The following is a 24,823-nucleotide window of genomic DNA, read 5'->3' as shown; positions in this document are numbered from 1 at the left end:
ATGAGGGTGAGGAAATTATTTCATTTTGTGAGAACTGTTACTTTAAGAAACATCCCATCATCGTTAGGCGTCGAAACTTAAATCACTTAAACAAGAATACATCTCCCGTTGTATTTTGTACTGCGTTCAGTCTGCGCTGTTTCAATGGACCATGTAGACACTGTTGGCGTCAACTGCGTCGCGTTTTAAAACAGCGCGTCAAGTCTACACAGTTCAAAGAAACGCGCCTAAAGACCGCTGCGTTTTTGTCTTAAGTCCACTACCGTTAACCAAAACAACTGGCTCCAAAACACAAGACTGTCAAGACGTGCTGTTGCTTACCGACAAAGCGCAATAAAAAGTCATTTCCCCCAGGGGCGCTCTTCAATTCCGTCTCAAAACACGGGGGGAGCCTCATTCCCACACGCCTGTTGTAATTATATTAATGACAGAATATCCAGAGTCCGCCACGCGTGCGATTCTACGCAACATGCAGTGTGCGCTGCTCCTTTTCTAGCACTCCACTCCCACGCACGAGCACGGCACATTCTGCCAGAGAGGCGGTTCACTCTTTCCCTGGAAGAGGCAGGTCACATGACTCTGTAGACCAGAGGTTCAGTAAATCTTTCACAGGCTGGCAGCGGTTGAGTCTTCTATGCAGGCTATATTGGGCATTATCTGATGGTAGGAAAGCACCTTGGTCCAAAACCAGTTTATCTGTTAAGTTACTGACAGATTAGACAGCAAGGCTGCTAGTGCCTTTTGCCAGGCAAGGAAGTCATGTGACTGGCCCGGAGTAAATTCTGGTCTATATTACTGTATGTGGGAACTGCATGGCACCCCTCATCCTACTGCATTCTTTTTTGGCAATTCTGGTTCTCAGTGTGGGTGTCAAAAGCTTCATATTTTAATGAAGCTGTGATTCCTTAATTCCTGCCAGCTGCGTGGTATTTAATACAGTGCACTCAGAAAATATTGGGACACTTAAGTTATAGCCTACACACAATGTATGAATGTCACTGCATTAGATGAGAAGGAAATACAAAACACACTAAAGTCAGTTTGAAGTCAAACAGCAGCACAAGCACACATTTCAAGCAAAACGCTGTACAAAAAGTGATTTGATGCATTGAAATGTATACATTTGTATTCCAACTGTATTTAGTTTTACTGGTTATTGTATTACACTCAGTCTTTATTGATCTCTCCAAAATATATATTATAATAAAAAAATATTTGTTGGATTATAACATACACAATTAATCAATTTAGACTTCTTTGCTCATTAAAGAGGTATCCACCTTTTTAATGAGCACAGAAGTCTAAATTGATTAATTGTGTGTGTATATTTTCATGAGGTCTTGCGCCTTGTAATTTATCATCATCTCTGTATCTTTAATTCTTTATGACTGCATTGTTTGATTATGAAACTGTACTTGTAAACTTGCATATTTAGACTCTTTGGCCACTGTACCTTGAGTTTGAGATGTATTGTTAACAGTGTCGATTTTGGATTGTCCAGGGGGATCCGTGCCTTGGGTTGCAGTGGTTGGCTGCATTTGTACTGGCGGACAAATCTCTCTCACCACCAAAGAGGTGGGCTTCTCCTTGTCATCCTGAGCAAGTCTTGAAGCCTAAATATTATGGAAGAAGTTAGTTGCTTCTGAACTTTATAAATTGGGCCTCATTCATGAAATGTACATAATATGAGTAAATTCGGCGTAATTCGGCCCTAAAACAGACCTTCCCTAAAACTCTCCCCAGGATTCACAAATGCTTCATAAAGCATCATATTTGATAGTTAAACATGCATATGTTAATGAATTCCAATCCTTCGTAAATGGGGTGCATGTGCACGCTCATTCACAGTTAGCATAATCGCCGCCTATAAATTACAACTACGTAAGTTACACGTAAGTTATGTCCAGGAACTAAGTAGAATATTATGGACTCCCTTCTCAGGTTTGGATCCAGTACGTTTCATAAATGCAAAAAAGACTAATAGGCCATTTGCCTAACAATTAATATTTAATTAACATAAGTCCACTAAATCATGTTTAGCCTGGCACTCTTCTGAAAATGGCCAGTTGGTGGCGTTTGAGAACACTTTGTTGGCGCATTTTTCAAGGCGCTTTGGTTGCTATGATTTGTAATATCCACAGCAGTTACATATTACTAGGATCTCATTTTGAAGAATATTACAGAGTATAAAAATGCTGTAACCAGCAAAATTAGCTTCTTCACTGACGTTCAGTCGTTGTTCAGAAGGATAGATGGTCGGTGAAGTGTTCGTCCCACTCCTCCGACATTGATTGGCTGGCTAGGTAAAACATTTCAATTCTCGGTTACAAAAAAAAAATGTAAATAAAAAAGACGGGGCATACAAACTTGTGAAACCCTTGTGAGGCCCATTATCATCATAATCTACAATCTGGCTCTAGTAAGTGAGTCGCTTACCTGGCGTTGTGCTGGTTGGATTTGGAGATTGATGGCTGTCAGTTGGACCGGTTGAGCTTTAGCATGGGCCAGGCCTGTGTGTGAGCAGTGCTGGCTGAGTGCATGGTGGCTTACGGTTGAATGGAAGATGGTGGCCTGTTGATTTTGAGCCGATCCCTGGTTGTGAAGTGCTGGTTTAGGCAAAACCGGAATGATCCCTGCTACCGATGAGGTCTGGGCAGAGCTCTGGATGGCCAGTGAGGCTGTCTGTTGGTGGGGCTGGACCGAGGCGGTCTGCAGTAACTGAGGCTGGGTTCTTGAGGTGGGTGGGGCTTGGGGTTGAATGACAAACTGTTGCGGTTGCTGCTTAATCAGGGCCTGCGGCTGGATTTGGGCATATGCTGGAAGGAGAAACCACAGACAAACACTTACTATTACATATACTGTTTGACATGACTACACATTACACTGACAGTTCCAAATTTAAATGACAGTAAAGTTTGCATGGAATTTCATGCATTTGGACAATATGTATATATATATTTTTTTAATTGCATAGGTAAGCTCCTAAACTGCACAGGTTTCCCTCAGTAATGGGAATATTAAAATTGTGTTTTCTAAAACACAGTTTCTTTAAACGTTATTATCAGTATGCTCTTATTTTTAATTAAATAATGCTCTTGTTAAAATGACATTGCAAGCCATAAGGGAATTCATTTAGGCTACGTTTTCACTGTCAGATTTTGGGACTGACAACCTCATTTTCTTTTCAGGTATGAGTCTTGAAATGTCCCGCTCACACAGCAGCATGCAGTTGTGTTTAGAATACAGTCTGTATGAACGTGCAATGGGAGTCAAGCCTGTATTCCTTAACATTAACCATAGCGACAGTGATCAAAGTAAAATTGAAGATGGTGATGTCCATAAAACTGAAAGTCTTATCATTTTCTAGAAGAGTCCAATCGAGCCATGAGTTTATCCATCAAATCTTCATTAACAGACAGCAACTTTTAAATTTGGGTGGAGAGCAGAGCATTTGAATCGCGTGCAGAAGACAAAACTGACAGGAACAGCTTGGGTGGAAAACTGACGGCATCTAAATTAAACTTTTAGATTAAACTTTCAGATGACTCACAGCTCTTTTCTCTGTCACTGTAAATTACCGTAAACACACATGAAAACACACAACACACAGTTTGTCAAGTCCTGTTCCGTTCACACAGCTCGTGTGTTCTGAGAATGTGGTTGTGAGTCCTGAAAATTTACACCTGTGAGTTCAGTTACAGAATGCGGTTGTCACACCTGTAAATAATCAAACTGTGTGTGAACATAATCATATTAAGGACTCAAATACAAGACTGACAACCGTATTCTGCTGCTGTGTGAACGTGGCCATGAATCCATTTCGAACCAGTTCACAAATCCATCTGATTGATTCAGTTGTGAATCAGTCTGAATATAAATGATTCTTTAAAATAATTATGCAGGAAATCAAAAAAACATCTGTAAAGAACATGGAAAAGTCATTTGCAATTCCTTGAGTCCAATGTGTGGGAACCTTGATTACATCTCAATACATTTAATTTAATTTCAGTTTGTCCTTTTTGCTGTATCTAATAACATTTGTCTCTGTGCTTGGGTTTTCCAGTACAAATCCTGTATCCAGGACTACGACATTGGAAACTGGATGAGTTTTAAAACTATGATTAGGTGTTTGACTGGAGGACTTGCAGGAAAGTGTGTTAAAATATAATATTAACTCAGCAGGAGAACATTCAAACACAAAACCTTAAGAGTTGGGCAAGTTGAGATCACAACCTCAAAGTTTATGAGCGGTAAAAGAATTTGAAGAACTCCAACTGGCTGGAAAGTTAGCTAGCATGTGGTTTTTATGTTTATATATATGTACGTGTGTGTGTCCTGTCACATGAAATGCACACCGGATATGGGAAGCAGACGTCAGGAACAACTACAGTCTTTCTTTAAAACTCTTAATAGCAAACAGAAAAGGTTCAGTGTGGGAATGTTCTTCCATCTTAATGTGAATGGTGTGGGATGGTGTGTTCGGATGACTCAATCCTCTGTGCTCACTTTCTCTCACTCTGTCTTTCTCCCGGATGTTCAGAATAAGGAGTTGATGAGTTACTCCTTGCATAGCGCAACCCTGGAAAACCCCGAAATTTCCTGCCGAACGTTCAGCTATATGCAAAGCCACAACACATAACACATTAAAACAATGACATATATGCTTGAAGACATACAATATCTGTTTTTTTTTCTCACACGTTGGGCCAAATCTCATCATATGTTTCATCAATCACAATCATCAGTTCCCTAAGCCATGAGAAGCCATTTATGAGCAAGATTTTCCTGTGTGGGTGCATTTTCTCTACATTAAGTAATGTCGCTTTTACTTTAGTAATTTGAGTGCAGTGCAGTATTGGGTATGTTAATATCTGTGGCTCTTTTATTTCCTACTTTCTTTTAACAAGCCCTCTAGTGTGTGGTTGTATTCAATAGAATAATTTCAATTATTTGATACAAACAAAAGTATCAAAATAGAGAATACATTCAACTTCAACTTCACAACAAGTTATTTTTACTGGTTTTGACTTTGCCAGTTCCTACATCTTCTAAAGAGATGTGTAAGCAAGTAGTTAGACTTTTTATAGCAAAATCTCCAGTCCAGTCTCCTCCAGTATCCACATTCACATAATTTTTAATCTAATATTCAGATTTTTATAACATTGGGCATTTCTTAAAAGCAAACTAAATGATTCATCGAAGAGAATAATTCAGGATGAGTTTGTGAATATTGGTAATGCACAAGGGGAAAACAGTGAATCATAACACGCATCACATCAACTCTCTGGAGCACACTGCTATGGAAACTACATCCCAACACACATGTCAGGTTTTTACCCTTCCTCTCCACTGAGGCTCACTTGGACCCTCTCAAACACACTTGTTCAGTCAAGTTGAAGCTTGTTTGAACTTCATTCATTCTGGTTATTTGTGTGTATAAACAGTGGCATAAACCTTTAACCTGCAAATCTTTATGGCTTGTATTTAATTTGGTCACACAATACTCCACAAAAGGCTTATTTGTTATGTTTTTTTACTTCTTTTGGCACTTGACTAGTGTTAATATTAGACCCTGGAGCTAAGATACTTTTAATTTTTTGTAAACCAAATCTGAGGCTTTTACCAAAGTACAACTAAACACATAGCAAAGTCTCTACTGGCCTTGACACGCACAAGTACCTGCTTCTAAATGTGCAGGATAATTGCCCTGTGTGAGCTGTTATGATTAGAGACCAGTGGAGTGATGGATGGCGTGTATGTCAGATGTTGACATGCACTGAAAGACTTATCTGAGAAAGTGTGTGCCCTTCAAATGCAATGCATGCTTTAATGCTCCTGAGCATAAGCCATGTAGAAGAAATGTAGCCTTAGGTGCATTTCTCCTTTCTTTAGTACTTGGTGTGTGACATGATGGACAGACGAGTAAAGCTAGATCTTATTAGAGTGCAAAGTAGATTGAAAATTTTTAGTTTGTTTAAAGGCCAAATGTGTGCATACAACAATTTCTGGACCACTTCTGACAAAAGGTGTTTGATGGCAACATCACTGGCTCAAATGTTAACCAAACTGAGAGATGTCACTGTAACTTCTTAAATCCACTAAAAAACACTCGTCATTGCAAGAAATGCCTCAGCAAAGTGGAATAATTTACTTTAGGTTTTGTAAATAGCATAAGTGTTGCAATATTTTTGGCAGCATAAGCCATATGGGTCTGAGCTTACCTGGTGCAATCAAGGGATGTGAAGAGGACACATTACGACTCATGTTAACTGCTTTCATCTCTGTTTGCTCTCCCGTCTTCACTCCATCCGAGGAAGCAGCGTTCACGTTGCTTTTCCCAGTGTCTGAGCTGGAAGCACTCTGGCTGGGTGTCTTGATGAGCGGGGTGGGCTGAATGGAGACAGGGGTCTGCTTTAAACTCAGTGCCTGGAGGCCTGAGGACTGAGAGGTGGAAGACGCCCCCTGCTGGTTGCGCAGGGCAAGGTTCTGCACCTGTGACAGACATAAATCAGGCAATAAACCTTTAAATTAGAATATAACAAAACATTTGAACTGTAGTAGCCTATTTAAAGTTATATTGTGCACCGAATCACATAGGTTAAAGATCCTAAAGTAATATGCACAATATTGCTTTTGGAATTGTTTTTATAATTTGGAGCCAGTCATAATGATTGTAATCCTAATCAGATGAGAAGCATCTCATCCTTCTGACAAACTAAAAGATCAAAACATAAAATATAATTTTGTGTTAAGGTATATTGATAATGTATAATATTCCTTTTAGGATCTTTTAGCGTTGATTCCTTAAAGTATTTCTGGATAAAAAGTCTGCTGAATCAATATATGTACAATCAATGTTCAATATATTCTATATTCTTTTAGGATTTGTGATTCAAGAAATCCACAAATTTATGATTGTTTCATGAAGATAAATAGTTTTAAGCACAGCATATTCATGAATGCAAATAAGGAATGTTTGTAAAATTGTGGGTGTACTTTTGAATGTGCATGTATTACAGTAGTGTATATCAGCATAGGTGTGTGTACCTGTGCAGAGGCAGACTGTGTGTTATTGGCTGTGTTAGTGTCAGACTGTAGAGCAGTTACTGTAGCTGTAGGAGCCAGGATCAGCTGAGGGGACAGAGGAACGGCTCGGCCCAGGCTCCTGGCTACATGCACAAGATTACTCTGCTGAGCCTAAAATAATCACACATAAAGACGCTCATTAACACCACGTCCTCAGGAAACTCTCCATCATACTGCGGTTGGTCTAGAGAGAGTGTTCACAGGGGTCAACAAATGCTTATGCAGCATCAACCATCATATGTATAGCAGTTTTAATTATCACGGTCCGCTGGTTAATACTACAAAAAAAAAAAATATATATATATATATATATATATTAGGATTCCTTTTCAGGATTTTCATTTTTAATAAACTATTAATTACCGGAAACAGCCAAATATCAGCCATTTTCTGTAGTACATTGATAGCATGAGTTGGCTATAACACAAAAATAACTGTAATCATCATTACTGATCAAACAGCTTATCCCTAGAAAAACTGTGGTACCACTTTACTTAAAGCCTTTATGTATGTAACACATTATAAAGCTATTCATAATGTACATCCTAATGCATGATATCTTTTTATAAATAATTGTAACCAAAGATAAAATGCATTATAATATTTGAAGATTTGTTTGTCATGAGTTTTAATGCTTTATATTTTCTACAGGTTTAACAATCAGTAGATTAGTTAGTATTAAATTAAATTAAATTTCTTCCTTTTGACACTAGAATAGCTATGTAATCATTAATTAGACTACAACAGTATAAACATGCATTACGCATATGTTTATTGATTATTAGAACTGTTGTTTATGCCATTATATTTGTTCAATAAATGTAAAATAGTTGCAAATGTATTTTCATTTTGTACTGTTTTATTGTGTACGTTGAAAAAGTTTGGAGTAATTATCTAGACAGTACATTTAATGTTACTTTAAAAACACAGACAAAATGATGTTCACACCAGTTATCAGTGTCTTAATTTAGCTGAATTCATCCTACTTATTTCTAGCATTTAGCAAAAAAGCAATGACTGATTAAAAGGGAGTATTTCACTCCTTAAATATAGATAAAATAGGGAAAGCAACCTCACAAAAGATTTCTTGTGTTTGTGGCTATACAGGTGTGCTCACCATCTGTGCTCGCAGGTACATTTGAGCTTGGCTGGCTGTCAGGGTGGAGCTTGATGCGTTGCCTAGCAACACAGCTTGCTGGGAGATCCCAGAGGGGGCGGAGCTTACACTCTGGGCACGACTGATCAGCTGAGCAGCGGCAGGGGACGTGGTTAAATTAATCTGAGAGACAGAGTTGTGACATGAGCAGCTTGAATGTTCTGTCACATGCAAACAAAGATCTTGAAGTGATTATAATGTGCTTGTTTTTAGAGGCTGCTTCCAAATAAAAGCTTACTGTGGTCTGTGATGGCCCATTCTGCGTAGATGAGGTCCCATTCTGGTTTTGTCTGCCGGCTGCTAAACTGGCCTGCGCGGGAGTAACATGACAGAGAGAGTTAAGAGTATATTTGGGAGTATTATGCTCGCTGTAGGAGACTATGGATGCTAAGTGACCTGCTGCACTGCTGCGAGGCTCTGGAGCTGCGCTGTGCTGAGGTGCTGCTGCTGTAGAGCTGCTGTTTGCAGCATCAGATGCTGCTGCTGAGCTGCATACATCTGCTGCAGGTACTGCGCCGCTGTGCTGGGCTGCCTGTGTAGAGCCTGCTGGATCACCTACCATTCAACAGAGACAGAAGAAAAGTGAGCAACCTGATTCTCACTTTTTTCTTGCTTCATGTATAAAGAGCGATGAGATTAGATGGAGTGAAAATGGAGACTTGATTTTAGAATCTACAGATTCTAAAGATTTTTTTTTTTTTTTGGTAATCGCAATATCAGTATTGTCTCAAACTCTGTTCATATTTGCCAAGATACTAATAAAGTCAGAGATTTCAATATATATATGGAGATGTGTCTGCTTTTTTATAGCTCTGTCTGAACCTTTGCTTTGTGTCAACAATTGTCTCACATTTCTAATTGTATTCATCTTTGATAAAAAAAAAAAAAAATTGCGACAAAGTTGATATTTAAATCATAAGTAGCTGCAAGTTGCAAGCTGTGATTCAATGTTATAGGTCAGATTACAATCCTAATCTTTTAATGTTTATTTAGCAACTTTTTCTTTCATAATATGCATTTGTCTCCTCCTTTTGGTCTGAAAATGAACTGCAACAAGAAAAAGAAGCAGATCTCTAATTATTCTGTTGTTTTTATTTCCCATATTGCTTTCAAGGTCAGCCTTGATGTTTAATATGGTTATATTATCATAATATTAATATTAATAGGAAGATGTTTAATATTAACCACTATATTACAAGGCTTCTTTATGCACATATGCCATTGCAAGTCTAATAACGCATAATAACAACAATAATACATTGACATTGTATAGGCTAACAGTTACATTTTACACTGTATTTGTTTAATGACAACTAAATAGATCCAATATAAAAATAAAATGTTGTATTGTCATAATCGCTAATAATAATGTTACTTAACAAAGATTGCAAACCTTGTGGACAAGGAATAGATTAAGATTTACTACTGATTCTGCTCTAGCATGCCTTAAAAAGATGAAAACATTCAGCACAAAATCAAAACAAGATGCCAGAATACCTGAACAAGAGCAGACGTTCAAAAAAACATGTTCTGTATTAGATGACAGTGTAGATAAGTGCATCGCTCTCATCACTAATGATACCTTCCTATCTTTTTCTCCCAGCTATAATATGTTCTCCGTCATCCTGCACTTCCTTTATGTCCTCACTGAACTGCCCACAACCGCACAGTTGCTAGGCAACAGTATTCCTGACCCCTGGTCTTGGTGTGAGTAAAGTGCAGCTTGAACTGAGTTTAATGAGCAGTGCTGCTTGTGTCTGATCATTTTCACGAACTGAGAAAACTGAATGAAGCAGCTGGGTCTTACCTTTTTCCAGTACATTTTATGTCACTACATATTATGCACCACAATTTTTAAAGATAGAAATGTAGTTAGGTTTCTTTACACAATTAAGTGAACAAAGTGGGTGCAGTTTAAAAATTTAACTACTTTACTTTGGATTGATCGGATGTTGCCATTTTTGCCATTAACTCATGTCATGCGAATCAATTGTGTGTTATACTACATCATCATCATTATTAATAACAATATTAATATTAAAGGGGTCATATGATGCTGTTAGAAGCTGTTTGTGAATAGATAAGATTCCTAAAGTTGCAAAGAATAAAGTCTCAAACCCAAACCTGGTAGAGTAGCCTACAATGCCGTCTGTGCACAAAGGCTGTTTCTATAAAGTGGGGCAATTCCAACTTTGCAAGGACAGTGTGGCACTTCTGACTCACAGCCTGTATGTTTTCATATTTAAAGAACTTGCCACTGATGATTTAAACATGAGTATTAAGCAGTGTAGAGTTGCGTTTGTTGTTTCTCCAATCACAAATAATGGCGACATGGTTTTATGTTTGCGCGGTGTGATACGCAACACAATGCGTAAAAAGACAGTATAAGTCATTATAATTCAAATGCCAAATGCCTCAGGTTTTATTGGCTTTGTCTCGTCGTGCCAGGACATGGCATCACAGTATGGCAGTATGGGGCATAACATTTCCATCATACGCTTGAGGTATAAAGCCAATCACAATGCACTGGAAAGCTGGCCAATCAGCATACACTTCACCCTTCAAAAACGATGTGCTTTGTAAAAATCTAATCGTTTCAGAAAGGCAGGGCATATAGGAGCAACAATAATGTACATTGTGTGAAAAATAATGTGTGTTTTAACCTTAAACCACATAAACATTGCATTACACCAAATACACCAAATAATGTTCTTTTTAGCAACGTCATTTGACCCCTTTAATAATAATAACAACAACAGCAACGTGTATAGGACCCTTCATATTGCTCTAATTTTTTTTTTTTTTTTTTTAAAGAACAAAAAAATCAAAGACTTACTCATAAATGTACTGCTATTACTGTGTTTAAATAGTATAAAAGATTATTAATATTACATTCGACTGGAATCTTGCAACAGTGTCTAATTCCCCAGCCTCTTAATTTATTATTAGGGAGAGGTCAAAGGTCAATCACTGAGTCAATAATAAAAAATAACACTTCACAACTGAGGAAAAAATATGAAAATGAAGCATGGAAATCATTGTCTTTCCTCTTCTGACTGCAGTAATAAACACACCAGCAGATGGCAGTATGGATTAAAAGTCCAATTATTAAAAATCTAAGCAATAAAAAAGTGATGGTGCAATGCAGTGAGTCATTATACAAGAAATTTTGATAAAGAGATATGTGGTGAATCGCAAACATGCATGCAATATTATCAACACAGTAACTATGCATTCCTGAACTCAGTTGTTGATGTCTGAAGTGATGGTAATGTTTAGGTTGAGTGTGATGCGCACCTGCACAGTCTGTCGGTCAGGTATGCCGCTGTATACAGATATCTGTGGAATGGCTGCTCTTCCGCTGCTTGAGCTGACAGTGCTGGCAGTGGAGGCACTGGTGGTGCCTGTGGAGTTTGTGGTGGAGGTACTGGTACCTGTACTGCTGCTGGCACTGGAGGCAGGAGTGCTCTGCTCGCCCTCCATTGTGCCACCCCGATGCCTCACCTTTGAACCACGACCACCCCGCTGCCACACTCGACGCAAGCTGGGAATAAGAATTGGTAAATTCCAGTTACTAAAATTGCCTTCTTTTGTTGAGATAGTTGAGACACTGATGCAATTTCTACCTGGTAGTTATGAAATTAGATGTTAACAAAAATAGTACCAAAGTACTATCACGTTATTTACACAGTACCAAGGTAATGCCTTTTTTTTTTATCGCTGCATGATTTGGTTGGAAAAAAGTTTTTTTTTTTTTTTCATTAAAAAATTAAATAGCAATTGAAAATGCACGTTTTTTTTTTACTGTGCTGCACAATTTGGCCAGAATCTTGTGCACAAACACAGAAGATTGTACACTGCTTGCATTCAGATGGTATGCTCCAAAATGGTGATGCGGAGAGACACAGAGGAGACGAATTGTTGAATAGTGCTTATTTTTTTTCTTCACATACAAATAGTATTCTCGTCAGTTCATAATGTCACGGTTGAATCACTGAAGGCAGATGGACTATTCTGGCGATGCTTTTTATACTTTTGACCTTGACAGTGTAATTTACTTCAGTCTATGGGACAGTCACAAGCCTCCCGTTTTTCATCCAAAGTATCTTAAGTTGTGTTACAAAGACAAACAAAGCTTTTACCGGTTTGGAATGACATGAGGTAAGTGATTAATTACAACATTTTCATTTTGGGGTGGAGTATCCCTTTAATAATGGTAAAAAAACAACAACAACTAATCTATGCAATTATCATTTATATATACACTTTTTTTCATGAAATCAAGTCCTTGAAAATCACAATTAGCCATATCAGGGTTTCTGTTTTACTTATATTTATAGTGCATCCCTAATGGTAGTACCATAGTGTTCCTTGAAATACTTTGAAGTATCTTGTAAATACCATGATCTATAAATACAGCAGTCATTCAGTATCATGGTAAATAGCAGAGTATCATGGTGTTACCATTTGATACCATCTCAGTGCTTTTTTATAAAGTTAATTTACAAAAGAAGGTCCAAGTTGGTAGCCTAAGATGTAAACATCACTTTATTTGCATACTGTACTTTTCAGTAAATGATAGTATAGTTGCATTTGAGTTCATCCCGGACATTTGAGTGTTACATTTCAGTAAACCTTTTTTTCTCAGCAGTCTCCAGTTACCCAGTACATGAACGGCCATGGAAGATGGATTACACATCCAGTCAGAAGAGTTTCCCATGTCAATATGCGATACAGAACCACGCTAAAGGTTGTCAAACAATACTTGCATCAAAACAGTTTCTTTTTTGGTTCAGTCTGCTTTTATACAGAGCGATCAAATAAATTATATTGGTTAAGCTTTTTCAACATGCTCTTGATTGCCACAGACAATAATTTCATCTTTTAGTTCTGTTTACAGTAATGCACTTATTCATTGGGCCAAGATAATTGCACATTTGTTTATTTCCCTCTCTCTCTCTCTCTCTCTCTCTCTCTCTCTCTCTCTCTCTATATATATATATATATAGGATTATATATATAATTTAGGGTATGTAATTATTATTATTATTTTTGGAGAAAGATGATGTTGAGAATGTTGATCAAAAGTTGTTCAATTACTATTGTTACAAAACTTTCCAAGTAAAATCTGTTCTTTCAAACTCTATTCATCAGAATTCTGAAAAGGTATCACAGTTTACATAATAATATGAAGCAACACAATTCTGCTTTGCATCACAGGAATAAATAACATTTTAATAAATATCAAAGATAATAGTTATTTTGCATCGTAATAATATTTCACAATATTACTGTTTCACTTGATCAGATAAATGTAGATTTGGTAAAAATAAGAGAAAAGTATTTTGAAAACACTACCAACCCCACTTTTCTAGAATTATTTTATAAGTGCATTCTAGAAACATGATGCCTGTTTTTAGTCCAACTAATTTTCTGTGATAATCAATAGCATGAGTGCGGTGGACAGAGCTTGTTTTGAATCTGAAACATTGTTTAAACTTAGACATATGTACAAGTATCTCAAGAGGGTCCTATGTCGGTTCATCCCATCATATAAACATGAAGCATGTAATCAGGGCTAATGAATGAAAAATAGGTGCCTGGGCTGAGGGTTCGCCATAGGCACTAATGTTTAAATGACTTCTCTCCTTTCCTTTCTGTATTCTGGGGTTTGTTATTCAGGGACAGAAAGTGTTAATGGGATTGAGATGGGGGACAGAAAGAGAACGAGTGCAAGGACGAGGCTGGGGGGGTTTAGAGGGGAAGTGTGGCATGGTTTCAATTATACTCATTTAATTACTCACGCACATGGTTTAGAGCCACTAACCCCACACACTCTTCACCCCCTCCCTATCTACCCCGAATCACCCCCTCTTTACCCACAACAAACCATTATGCCTCCCCTCTTTCTCTGTCTGTTATTACGCCAAGAAATGGTGTAATATCAATGGGCCCTCCCCCTAAGCCATTTCCTGCACTCCAAAGAACTAATGGAGTTGAGCATTATAATTAGATAATCTAAATATAAGTCCTGAGTCTCATTAATATGCATTAATGGAAGGACCATAGGGATATCTGGGAACATGGTTACAGAATTAGAATATTACTAAACATTGTACAAACGCGAAGACACTTGGTTTTGCACAAGTTTAGTTTAGTGTGTATGCAGTGGCATCCTAGAATGATGATTACTGCAAACTGTGCTCATATAAGTGTACAGTACAATAATGACAATAATATCAAACAGTATGCTAAATGTCACATGACCACCCTACTTTGCATGTTTAATTCAGCAAATAATCAGTTTTTATCTATTTTTGTGTCATTTATACATGCATTTGATGTTGATGAATTCATAATTTGAAACTGGAAAGTGAAATTGGGTAATTTTGGAAAGAATGTAGGTATATCATGCATCTTCAGAGTTTGTATACTGCATACTTGTATGCATACTATATACTGCATAAATAGTACACATAGTACTATGGTAGTACTCTATCGCAATCTTTTTAGATGTTACCAGCTGTGTTCCTTATAAACACTAGAATGTGCTATGGTGGAAATGCATCGTGGAATGCCATACACTCATGATTAAAGCCTGCTTGGTTCATATTTAGCACTTGAGTGGGTCTGCTAATGAGAGGGAAGCTCTTATGTTGAGTCCAAGTCCCGGGCCCCTCTGAGGCTTCCGGTCCAACCAACCATATGTATCCAGCCAGTAAGAGGCTCTCTACAGCGTATAGTTTAAACTACTATTAAATGCACTGTCACCTTTAGTAGAGCTAAAAAAATAAGTCTGTCAGTAATTCCAAAACAGAGAACAAACTCACAATCTGTTCCAAAAATCAAAAAAAGTTACAAGGATGTTAGGTAAGATGGAAGGATGAGGATGGAAATGGAAGACGTGCATCAATATGCATGCACTGAGAGATTTCACAGACATCCAGGTTAGCCAAGGGCCCACCTCCCAGACAAAAGCCCAGCTCCTACCTTTTCTGAGGGGCAGCACGAGCTCCGTTTGGCCCCGTGGTGAGCCCCATGCCTCAGGACCCTAATGCTTCTTTGTCTAGTGTGTGTTCTGTACCCCAATCCTGCCAGATCACCGCTAGCATCCACTGTCCCAGTCGTCAGGCACAGACGTACTCTCTCTCTCTCTCCCTGTTTCTCTCCATCTAACGCACACATGCGAACACCCCCGGTTCTGTGGTTTCCTAGCAACAGCCAACTGGGGGTGCCTTTTGGAGCCCTATTGCAGAGCTGTGTGCTGATTGGACAATTGGTTCTTCTCTAATGAGGATGATGGTAATGATTTTTTATCCCCCTCTATAAGCACCACCACCGCCCCCTTTCAGAATATTCACTGGTGATGCTCATCCTGCCAAAACAGAGGAGAAGGCCAGTCCCGGAAAATTAGACTTTGATGGAAGTCATACTTATATTTAGTGTTGTAATAAATGTATTTAGAAATGCTGTTTTCATGATACTTAAGGTTGTGGACTTCAATGAACCTCAATTCTGAGTAATAAAATTGGGCAGCTCAAATCATCAATGTAGCATGATCCTACATTAAAACACCCTAGCCCTAGCAACCACATAGCAACATCCTGGCATTGCGGCAGCAAATTTTGGAGCAACAGCTATCTTTTTTTATATATATATATTCTATCAAAGATAAGTTGTTATTAAAGGTGCAGTATGTAAAATGGACAGTTGAAATGGGAACTGCAGTCCAAATTCGAAATATTGGAGAGCCTAGTTTCTCTTGCCCCTCCCACTCAGACTCGTCACTCATGTGGGTTGCCAGACTAAGGATACGCAACAGGAATGATCGGAGTTAACAATAGAAGGAGACCGGCTTTACACTGTAAATTGATTAGTTAAAGAGGTCATACGATGCAATTTTATTTGTATAACGCCACCCAAATGTTCATGCATGCAAGAAGGCATGGTTTCAGTAACCACAGTAAGGGTTGAAGCAGCCATGTCAGGGAGATGCTGTGTGCATCTAGGTGAAAGCAAAAGCACTTTATTTGGCATTCCGAAAGTAGATGCATTTAGGAATCTTTAAGATTACTTACAACAGAACAGCAACGCATTTTATGGATGATCCTTTTGTGAACCTAGGAGAGGAGGTCATTCTGACTTTGCTACGACAATCTGGCGCTTCTGAATCAGATACTGTACGTCCGTGGCTTGTGTACTGCTAACAAATACGAGCTTCATCACTGTGTCTGTCACGCAACTCTGTTCCCCTTTCAGCTTGAACTGATGGTAAAACTAAGGACTTAATTCACTGTCTTTACATTTATTTTAAAAGATGAAGCTCGCCATTATGGAAAGGGGTGTTACATTTCCAAGAGTGCTTGCAGTGTTTGGCCAATCACAACGCACTGGGCCAGTTGGCCAATCAGAGCAGACTGCTCTTGTGGAAGGAGGGGCTTTGTAGAAAACTATGCATTTGAGAGAGGCGGGGCATAGAGGACCTACAATAATGTACAGTATTTAAAAATAATGTACAAAATAAAATAAAAATAATACACAAAATAATGATCTTTAAAAAAAGCATCATATGAACCCTTTAAATTAATCTGAGTTTTAATGCGCTGCTAGGTACAATCTGCGATCTCTGATCCAGATGGTTTTCTCACTTCGATGGCAGCAAAATGCTATGTTTTTAGACAACTGGCAACCCGGGGTGTCGAAATACTGTTGGTTAAATGGGTAGTGGGTGGAGTCAAACAGACCAAAACAAAAACAGACATTCTGAAACGGAACACACGTATGAAACCAGAATAACTGGCTATAGCATTGTTTTTCAGAGAAATTGCAAACAGTATTTTTATGCTTTAGTACAGTCAAATAATTACATACAGCACCTTTAATGGCAGTGCTAAAAACAAAGAAAAGACACCAAGAACAGACACAGTGAAGTCAGAAAACACTGCAGTTCTCAGTTGTTGGTTGATGAAGTGTTGTGCTGATGAGGCTGCCTCTTAATAATCAGTGCTTAGAGCATCACTTAGCAAAGGGTATAAACCCCCAACCGCTGTGGCAATCACAATGAAACCACGCACTCATGAGAAACAGACTGCATGTGGCTGATGTGTTATTCAGATTGTGTCTGCTACAGGAAGTAAAATAGGGTTTTGGGACCCGCTTAAATCGGGGCACAACAAAAGACCATTCTGGTCATTCTGAAGAGGCCCTACTAAATTGAAAATATACATACAAGGGGGTCTTTCTGACCTTGGAGGAGGAGATAAGAACGGCACTGTCCTGAAAAGTAAATTGAGGTACTTATCGTGTAACACCTTTGGGCTGTGTGATTCTGAAATGTACTCTCTCATATTGATTGCACACAGATGGGCATGAACGTCATTGATTGCCATCTACTTATTAGCATATAGATTAGCTTCTGGTGGGGCTGGATAAATTAAGGTGGAAGAAGGAAGGTTAGAGAAGGAATTGGGAGGATGAAAGAAGATAGGCAAGGTGGAAACAGCATGAAGAGAAGTAACGGACAGAGCAAGGTGACTGCAAACACAAGATTTTTATATATACAAGGGATGTAAGTAAAGAGAAAATTTACTCTAGTCAATGTTTTTAGTCTATCCATTCTTTTTTATTATTATTTTTGGCATGATTGTTTAATCCATTCCTTTTTTTATGTTGTCTATCACCTCCCTCTTGTTTCATTGTCATTTTCACATGTGCTTCATCCATTCAGAAGACATAGGACAGAAAGAATGAGAGTAAAACGAGAAAAAGACAAACTGGGAATAAGCGATGATACAGGCAAAGATATAGATGGAAAAATCAAGATGGACAGATGAGGAAGAGGCAGTAAACTGGGATGGGATGGGATGGGATGAGATGGGATGGGGGTGCTGCTGTCTGTCTGGTCTGGGTCTGATCCATATTAGTTACTCACTCATCCACTCAGCATGAAATGAATGGGGGGCAGGGAAATGAGGCGGGGGTGGGCAGCCACCGGGAGCGGCGGAGGGGGTGAGGACAGATGCGAGAGCATTGAGAGATGGAGGAATGCTTATTTTATGGTCTCTCCCATCACTAAATTTGGCCTTATTTAGCGAATTTTAATTAACTGCAGTAAATACTCATAGTAACAATCAGTCTGTCAGTAGTTACTAGTCCGGTTATTATGTTCATAACCGTGCATCTCATTTTTTTGCTACTTTATCCCTTAAATGCTTTTATCAGCCTGCTGTGTTGGTTAGTGAGTTTACTGACAGTTGCAGAATTTTTATAAAAAATAATTCTACTTATTTTCTATGATTTTTTTTAATTTTTAAATTAAATAAATGATTAAAATATACTTTTTATTTTTATATTTTACATGTATGCTTATTTTATTATATTTTATAATAGTTGTATTTTTATATTATATTTTTTACTTTAATCATATACTTAGTATTTTTGTTTATGTAAATGTTTTTTAATAAAAGTAGCTTTTATTATATGTTTTACATTTTTGTTATAATCTTAAGCTATTTTATTTTAGATAACTTCAAATATGAAAGCCTGCACTGAAAAAAAAAGAAAAGAAAAAACACTGGTGCCAATAAATTAATGATGGATAAGAAATGGTCACCTATTAACTGTGTTTAAATTAAATTGAAATCAAGCATCAATCTGACTGTATTCATTATGTTGCATGCTATTCAACTTCAATTAAGATTTCATTTGGAAAAATCATGGTTAATGTTTATATCTTCATGCTTTATAGTTGCATTAAGCAGTTTAGAGTTGGGTGATAATATACTTTACATGCAGCAATACAAGCAATTAAGCAGTTGAGATATGTACACCATGCTATATGGCCTGAACAACAAATCACAGCTATAGAACACTTGCCGGTGGGCTTCACTTGACTAATGGCAGTGCATGACAGTGAAAAGTCTCACTGTAACCCTTTTTCACCTTCTTCCTATCCTACTCTCTTTTCTTTCTCCTCTGAGACGCCGTTAATTGGTGTCCCTTTGGTACCCCGTTCTGGCAGAAGAGCCGGTACGGCCCCAGACAGACATTCCCAAGTGACTCTGTTTCCCTCTGCAGAGCTGCAGCATCAATGCAGCGGACATGGATTAACTCTCCCTTAGAAGGTTGTGAATATAGTACACTGATGATGACCACTGAGATGGGCTACAGAGGGGGCCCCTCATACTTATTAATACAAAGGAGGATATGAATGTCAGTAATGAGCACCTTTGGAACCAAAAAAAAAAAAAAAAAGAATAATGATGTTGGCATTTGTTCTTAGGCATTCATTGATTTTTTTTTTTTTTTTTTTTTTTATATAGCCCGCATAGTTTTGGCTATTTATCAAAATTTTAATTATAGACACACTTGAGTAATTTTTCAATAATAATATACTGTCATTAGAGGAAGATTCCAATCATATTAGCCTATTTAAAGTTACTGTATTTTTTAATTTCATGAGAACCAACATAAGATGAAGATATGAGCAGCCAAATATTACTAACTTTGTCTTAGTTACCCCCCTGTTATTGGACACTTTTGTAGTAAATTAATTTCAGTGCATGCAAATACCACATTTGTGCCATGGCTTTCTACAGTAAATGAACATTCTTGCCTGATGTTGCAGGTATGTGTGTGTTTCAGTTGTGAGAAATAGCACTTTTAGTTATAAAAATAAATAAATGTTGCTCCAGGCAGCTCTTTTTAAAAGTCCTACTTAAGATGCCAGTATTAATACATTTGAATTCAAAATGTCCTGCCAAAAAAGTAGTTTATGGAAAAACTGAGCACTTTTTTTTTTTTCAAAGATTTTGGGCAAGTGTTTGAAAAATCAGCCCATTTGTTGTCTTCAGTGTCACAATGCTACAAAGCAGAAGACCTCTATGGCTATCCTGGAGAATGTAGACAACGCAGCACACAATGGACATCATGTGGACACTTAGACTTGTCAGTGAATCCAAGAGCACGTAAGTTACATTTGGACTACTTTAATTAAGCTAGGCGATCATATCTGGGGGGACAGCATGGACTGCACAAACCCATAATTTAAGCCGGGGAAATGCACGTTTATATGCACACCGAGGGATCCGTCTTTGACTCTGGGTTAAAACTGAGACACTCGAAACTCTAATTCCTTCAAGTAATCGGCACGTTAGAGTAAGCGCACACAATCAGGCTCCCGGTGCAATTAACCTTCAGTCCCACTCACAAGAATTCTGGGTCACTGCACAGAGGAGGGAGGTAAGATGGTTTATTTAATAAAATAGCACTTTAACAGACAGCTTGAGAAAAAAGCTTTTGTATTAAAGTATGGGTGGATGGGCAGACAGACAGATTCTTCCACTGTATTTTCTAAGACAAGCATAGCTATTATTGCTCATATTAGTTGTGTTATGGACGTGAATGATACGTCAAATCACGTGTCTTGTTGAGGAGAGGTTTGCTATTTATTTTCTAAACATTCAGACTAACGATTTACATCTGTCAGACAAAAAAAAAGTGGGTGGAAAAATCATTAAGAGGGACTCGAGCCATATGTAATGACTAGAATATCATAGAATATCGCAAAACTAGTATAAATGCACCTAGTGAAAGTCCAGAACACGCTAGCAACAAAGTGGTGAGTTTTGCATGGCAAATCAGCTCTCACATTTCCTTCTGAAAATGTATAGCTAGTTTAAATTCATTGGTTTGAATCTGTAAGAGTAATTTTAATCATTTTAGACAACGATTTCATTCATTTTACAACAACCAGTCAGAATGTAAACAACACTGTCCTCTGGAGCTGCAAACCTTATTATGATTGAAAAAACAGTGTAATGATGTTTATTTTATTCTTTCATTTGGCTAGCCTAGTTTTGTTTGTTCATCACCTTAATAAACGCACCAGCATTTAAATTAAAGGTGCACTGAGTAATTTACTGTTTTTGTCTACAGTTAATAGATTTATAGTCATGAGATGACTCCAATCACATATTAGCCTATTAAAAGATGTTGTATTTTCAATCTCATTTGTGAGATTTGTTGCTTTGAATCTATATGCATGATTTTATAATGAGTTTAGTCTCAATTAGTCACTAATTAAAACTCAAATAAAACCGTCCCATCAGAGATTGATGGAATGGCGAGGCAGATGCTTCGCACCATGTGAAACTGTTCATGTACTGCGACAACAAAAAAAGGCCCAAACCCACCTACCATAAATTCTCAACGAAGTAATCAAAATAAGGTGAGCGTGTTTATTATAAAGGCAAATAACCTGAACCAAGTGGCCCCATTCTAATTCTATGAGGCAGAATGGAGTTTTGCATGTTTGGGAATCTGCAGATAAGAACATTATGGATTTAATACGATGCAGAAGTTGTTTTTTTTTTTTTTTTTTTTTTTTGGTCACAGGATCTGGTTTGGAGTGCTTTGCGCTTCTCGTTCTAATCCAGCTGTGTTGTTATTTGGCTGAATCACCAACTTGGAAGTACTAAAGAGAGGAGCAGTTTAAACGTACACACACATGCACACAATCATCCAATTGCACTGTGGTCTGGCGCACTCATTCACATGCTATCCATTCTATATAATCTGTCCTAATGTGGGTCACATGGAATGCCAAGGGCACAATGACCCGGCCCTGACCCCAGACTCGATTCACATACATACTGTACTTGGTGTGATGAAAACTGACCTTTTAAAGAAATATCCTTCAGATAGACTTATTTGAAACCAGTTCTTTATGCTTTTGAAAAGGCTGATAATATTCCTTCCATCCTTAACATTTGCAGTTAATCTAAGATAAGTAATGTGTTATGCATTCAAGCTTATCACTATACACAAGAATGGCAGGTTTTGTGTTTCGAAATAGGATTGCTGTCTTATTAAAAGTGTGTTTTGTCTGTACAGGTTTGCCAGCCGGCAGGCCAGTGCCCTCACATCCACATTGACGTCCCTCGAGCTGTCAGATCTGGGCTGGCTGGCTTTGAAACCGGTCTGGAAGCATGCAGTAAGAAAACAAACACATTCCCTCTGCCTAAATCCTTCCGCCTTGTTTAAGAACCACCAGAAAGAAGGAATTTCACAACATGCATATAAATAATCCCTACCTTACGCTTTGGTTTTGCCTTTCCTTTTCTTCCTAGAATTGGATTACGTCCTGCTTTCCTGCTATCCTACACCATTTCTGGGTTGTGTTTGTGCTGTAAGCTTTACCGCAGAGCAGAGCGAGAGAAAGTAGGGGGTGAATCTGGGCATTAGCATTCCAAAAGTCACATGTGACATGGCTTCAGCCAATCACTGGACGTTATGCTTTCATGACCCTCCCCCTTCTTCCTAAATCCCTCCCCTGCTTCTTGTTCTGTCAGTCTACCAGCACCATGGCAACACAAAGGGCTTTAATGCCTCTTTAGGATTTCATGGCGGCTCGCTTGAAATGCATGTTGAAAAGTTTACTGACGCAAGCGAGAAGTGTATGAATGATGCCTTCAATAATGATCTGTTTACTCATTAATTGTTTGACCTGTGACCTGTTTGGTTACATTTTAAGGATTTATTAATCTTGGTTAATGTTACTTTTGTAAATACTAATAGATAAACATCTGGAGTTATGTTAACTAACCTAAGCTAGTGTATTATGAATTAACATAATGCATAATAACAATAATTATTTATTTAAAAGATTAATAATTACTGTAAAAATAGCTGTTCTTTGTTCGCAATGCATGTCCTAATATTAACAAATTGAATCTTGTTTTAAAGGGTTGCCAAATAATGAAATAATGACGCATAAAATCTTTTGAATTTATTCCATGTTTGATATTGTATTATCTTAAGTAATTTTTTCTTCAATCTCTATCTCAGTTTTTTTTTTAGATAAAGACAATGCTAACATCCCATGAGCCGCTGGCTTCTGTGTAGGCAATTGGGTTGCAATATATGCAAATATATTCAAATAATGGAGCACCGAGATCACAGTAAAACACAGTCCTCGGGGGCCTGGGGTTAAGCTGATTGGTTGCAAGGCTAATTCCGAGTGTCTTGATTGGTCCAGAGGGTGATTGGCCTTAATGTCAGTGGTCATGTGTTTGTTCCTCATCATGGGGGGAGGTGGAAGCCACTGGAAAATATCTAGCATGTCCATGTATTTTTAAATGCAAGGCTGCAATATTTTATTACCAAAAAATACAGTACATTTATATACCCTGATATGAACGCCTTAGCAACTGCTACCCTAGTGTTGTACCTTAAGGTGTTGAGTTTTAGACCAACAAGCACTGCTTATATGTTCTTAAGAACATTTTTAAATCTTGTGTATTTTTCAACACTTATGATTTATCATAAGGCAGAGCAGATGGATCCAAAATAGCAATTTATTTAACATAAAATTAAATTGATTGTAGCTAATGAGAAGAGTTTGTGTATTACATGCCTTGTCTTTTTATCATTCTCTTGGAAATCATTATTATAATTCAGCAATATGATTGCTATGTACAAACCATATTTTACACTTTATTTTAATTTCACACACCTCCCTATCTAGCATCAGATGTCTGATATTCACAAATCTCTGCATGCATCATAAGGATTATTCTTAAATAATTAATCTGCAATATGACTTATCTGATTTGACCAGCACTTAATTATCTGGTCCCCAACAGCTCCCCTGATACTCTGCTTCCAGACACAGTGACCCACCGCCTTAACCTGTTTTCCAGTAAAACAGTAATTCCCATAAGCCCCACAGCGGAGAAGCAGAGGCATCCGGCGCTATATCACATTTCACCTGAGAGGTGGATTTCATAGCCGTCACCCTGTAGAGCAATGGACCTCCAAATTGACACGAGCATCATATTATGTGGGCGTGTAATAGAATATGCATAATTCATGGGCGAGAAGATGAAATATTTATGTGGGGTCCCTCTGTGCTGCTGATGTCCTGTTGTAGCACTGAGAAATACCTGCAATGGTTCCTTTGATGTCCCCTGAGTATTTTCCGCGGTTTGATCGTGTGTGGAACACAATAGGCTTTTAATTGAGGAGAACTACGGGTTTAATTTGTTAATCAAATTAGTAAGTAGCTATTTTTATACTGTTTGGTCGAACCTTTGCAAGCGGGGGTATATTATTTGCTTGGTATGTCATCACCTCATTTGACCTCAAAGCAAAGAGGAAATTTAACATTAAATGAGATCACAGCTAGCAAAAGTGTTATGCCATTTCTAATCTTGAAAGAAAGACCGATTTATTTAGCATAAAGCTTCTCCACACTGTCGGCTAATTTAAATTCGTATCGTTTTTCTGTATGTTGATTAAGGATGGAGTCTTGTGTGGATTGGTGTGATATCAAAAGTAGGTCAGTGCAAGAAAACACTTACTTAAAATATGTTATGGCTGCCATCTAGTGGTCATAATTAGTTTGACATCTTGAGCTATTTTCATAAGAAAGTGAGCTGGAATATTGATATGCCTGCTTTTCTACAGTATAATGATTATAAATATTGTATAGTTTGAAAATAAATACACTTATACATTTAACCACTGTGCTTTGCTGTCTGGATTAGACATTCATCCCAACCAACATTTTTACATTCCACT

General features: G+C 37.8%; 1 protein-coding gene and 1 long non-coding RNA gene across 6 annotated transcripts in view; one reads left to right on the top strand and one right to left on the bottom strand.

Moving 5' to 3' along the window:
* Nucleotides 1–24,823, bottom strand: part of LOC127959346 (polyhomeotic-like protein 2) — a 58,872-nt gene that overhangs the window by 4,534 nt on the left and 29,515 nt on the right. Inside the window, exons 1-10 of one of the 5 annotated variants that reach the window (XM_052558454.1) lie at nt 22,336–22,479; nt 11,540–11,786; nt 8,639–8,797; nt 8,481–8,552; nt 8,204–8,365; nt 7,048–7,197; nt 6,222–6,492; nt 4,507–4,614; nt 2,437–2,816; nt 1,454–1,613 (exon numbers count right to left, since the gene is read on the bottom strand). In XM_052558454.1, the coding sequence (XP_052414414.1) occupies nt 1,454–1,613; nt 2,437–2,816; nt 4,507–4,614; nt 6,222–6,492; nt 7,048–7,197; nt 8,204–8,365; nt 8,481–8,552; nt 8,639–8,797; nt 11,540–11,725 (1,648 nt within the window). In that variant the 5' untranslated portion in view covers nt 11,726–11,786; nt 22,336–22,479. Of the gene's footprint in view, nt 1–1,453; nt 1,614–2,436; nt 2,817–4,506; nt 4,615–6,221; nt 6,493–7,047; nt 7,198–8,203; nt 8,366–8,480; nt 8,553–8,638; nt 8,798–11,539; nt 11,787–15,232; nt 15,392–22,335; nt 22,480–24,823 lie in introns of those variants that run through there. The other 4 variants (XM_052558451.1, XM_052558452.1, XM_052558456.1 and 1 more) reach the window with 4 other exon arrangements.
* Nucleotides 20,059–23,746, top strand: LOC127959350 (uncharacterized). Its single transcript, XR_008154245.1, has 3 exons — nt 20,059–20,208; nt 22,136–22,235; nt 22,372–23,746. It is a non-coding gene; the product is annotated as an uncharacterized LOC127959350 (long non-coding RNA).

Source organism: Carassius gibelio, chromosome B6 (assembly GCF_023724105.1).
Source record: "Carassius gibelio isolate Cgi1373 ecotype wild population from Czech Republic chromosome B6, carGib1.2-hapl.c, whole genome shotgun sequence".
Classification (NCBI taxonomy): Eukaryota; Metazoa; Chordata; class Actinopteri; order Cypriniformes; family Cyprinidae; genus Carassius; species Carassius gibelio.
The sequence above is the reverse complement of the archived record's forward strand: the minus strand, read 5'-3'. Positions and strand labels throughout refer to the sequence as shown.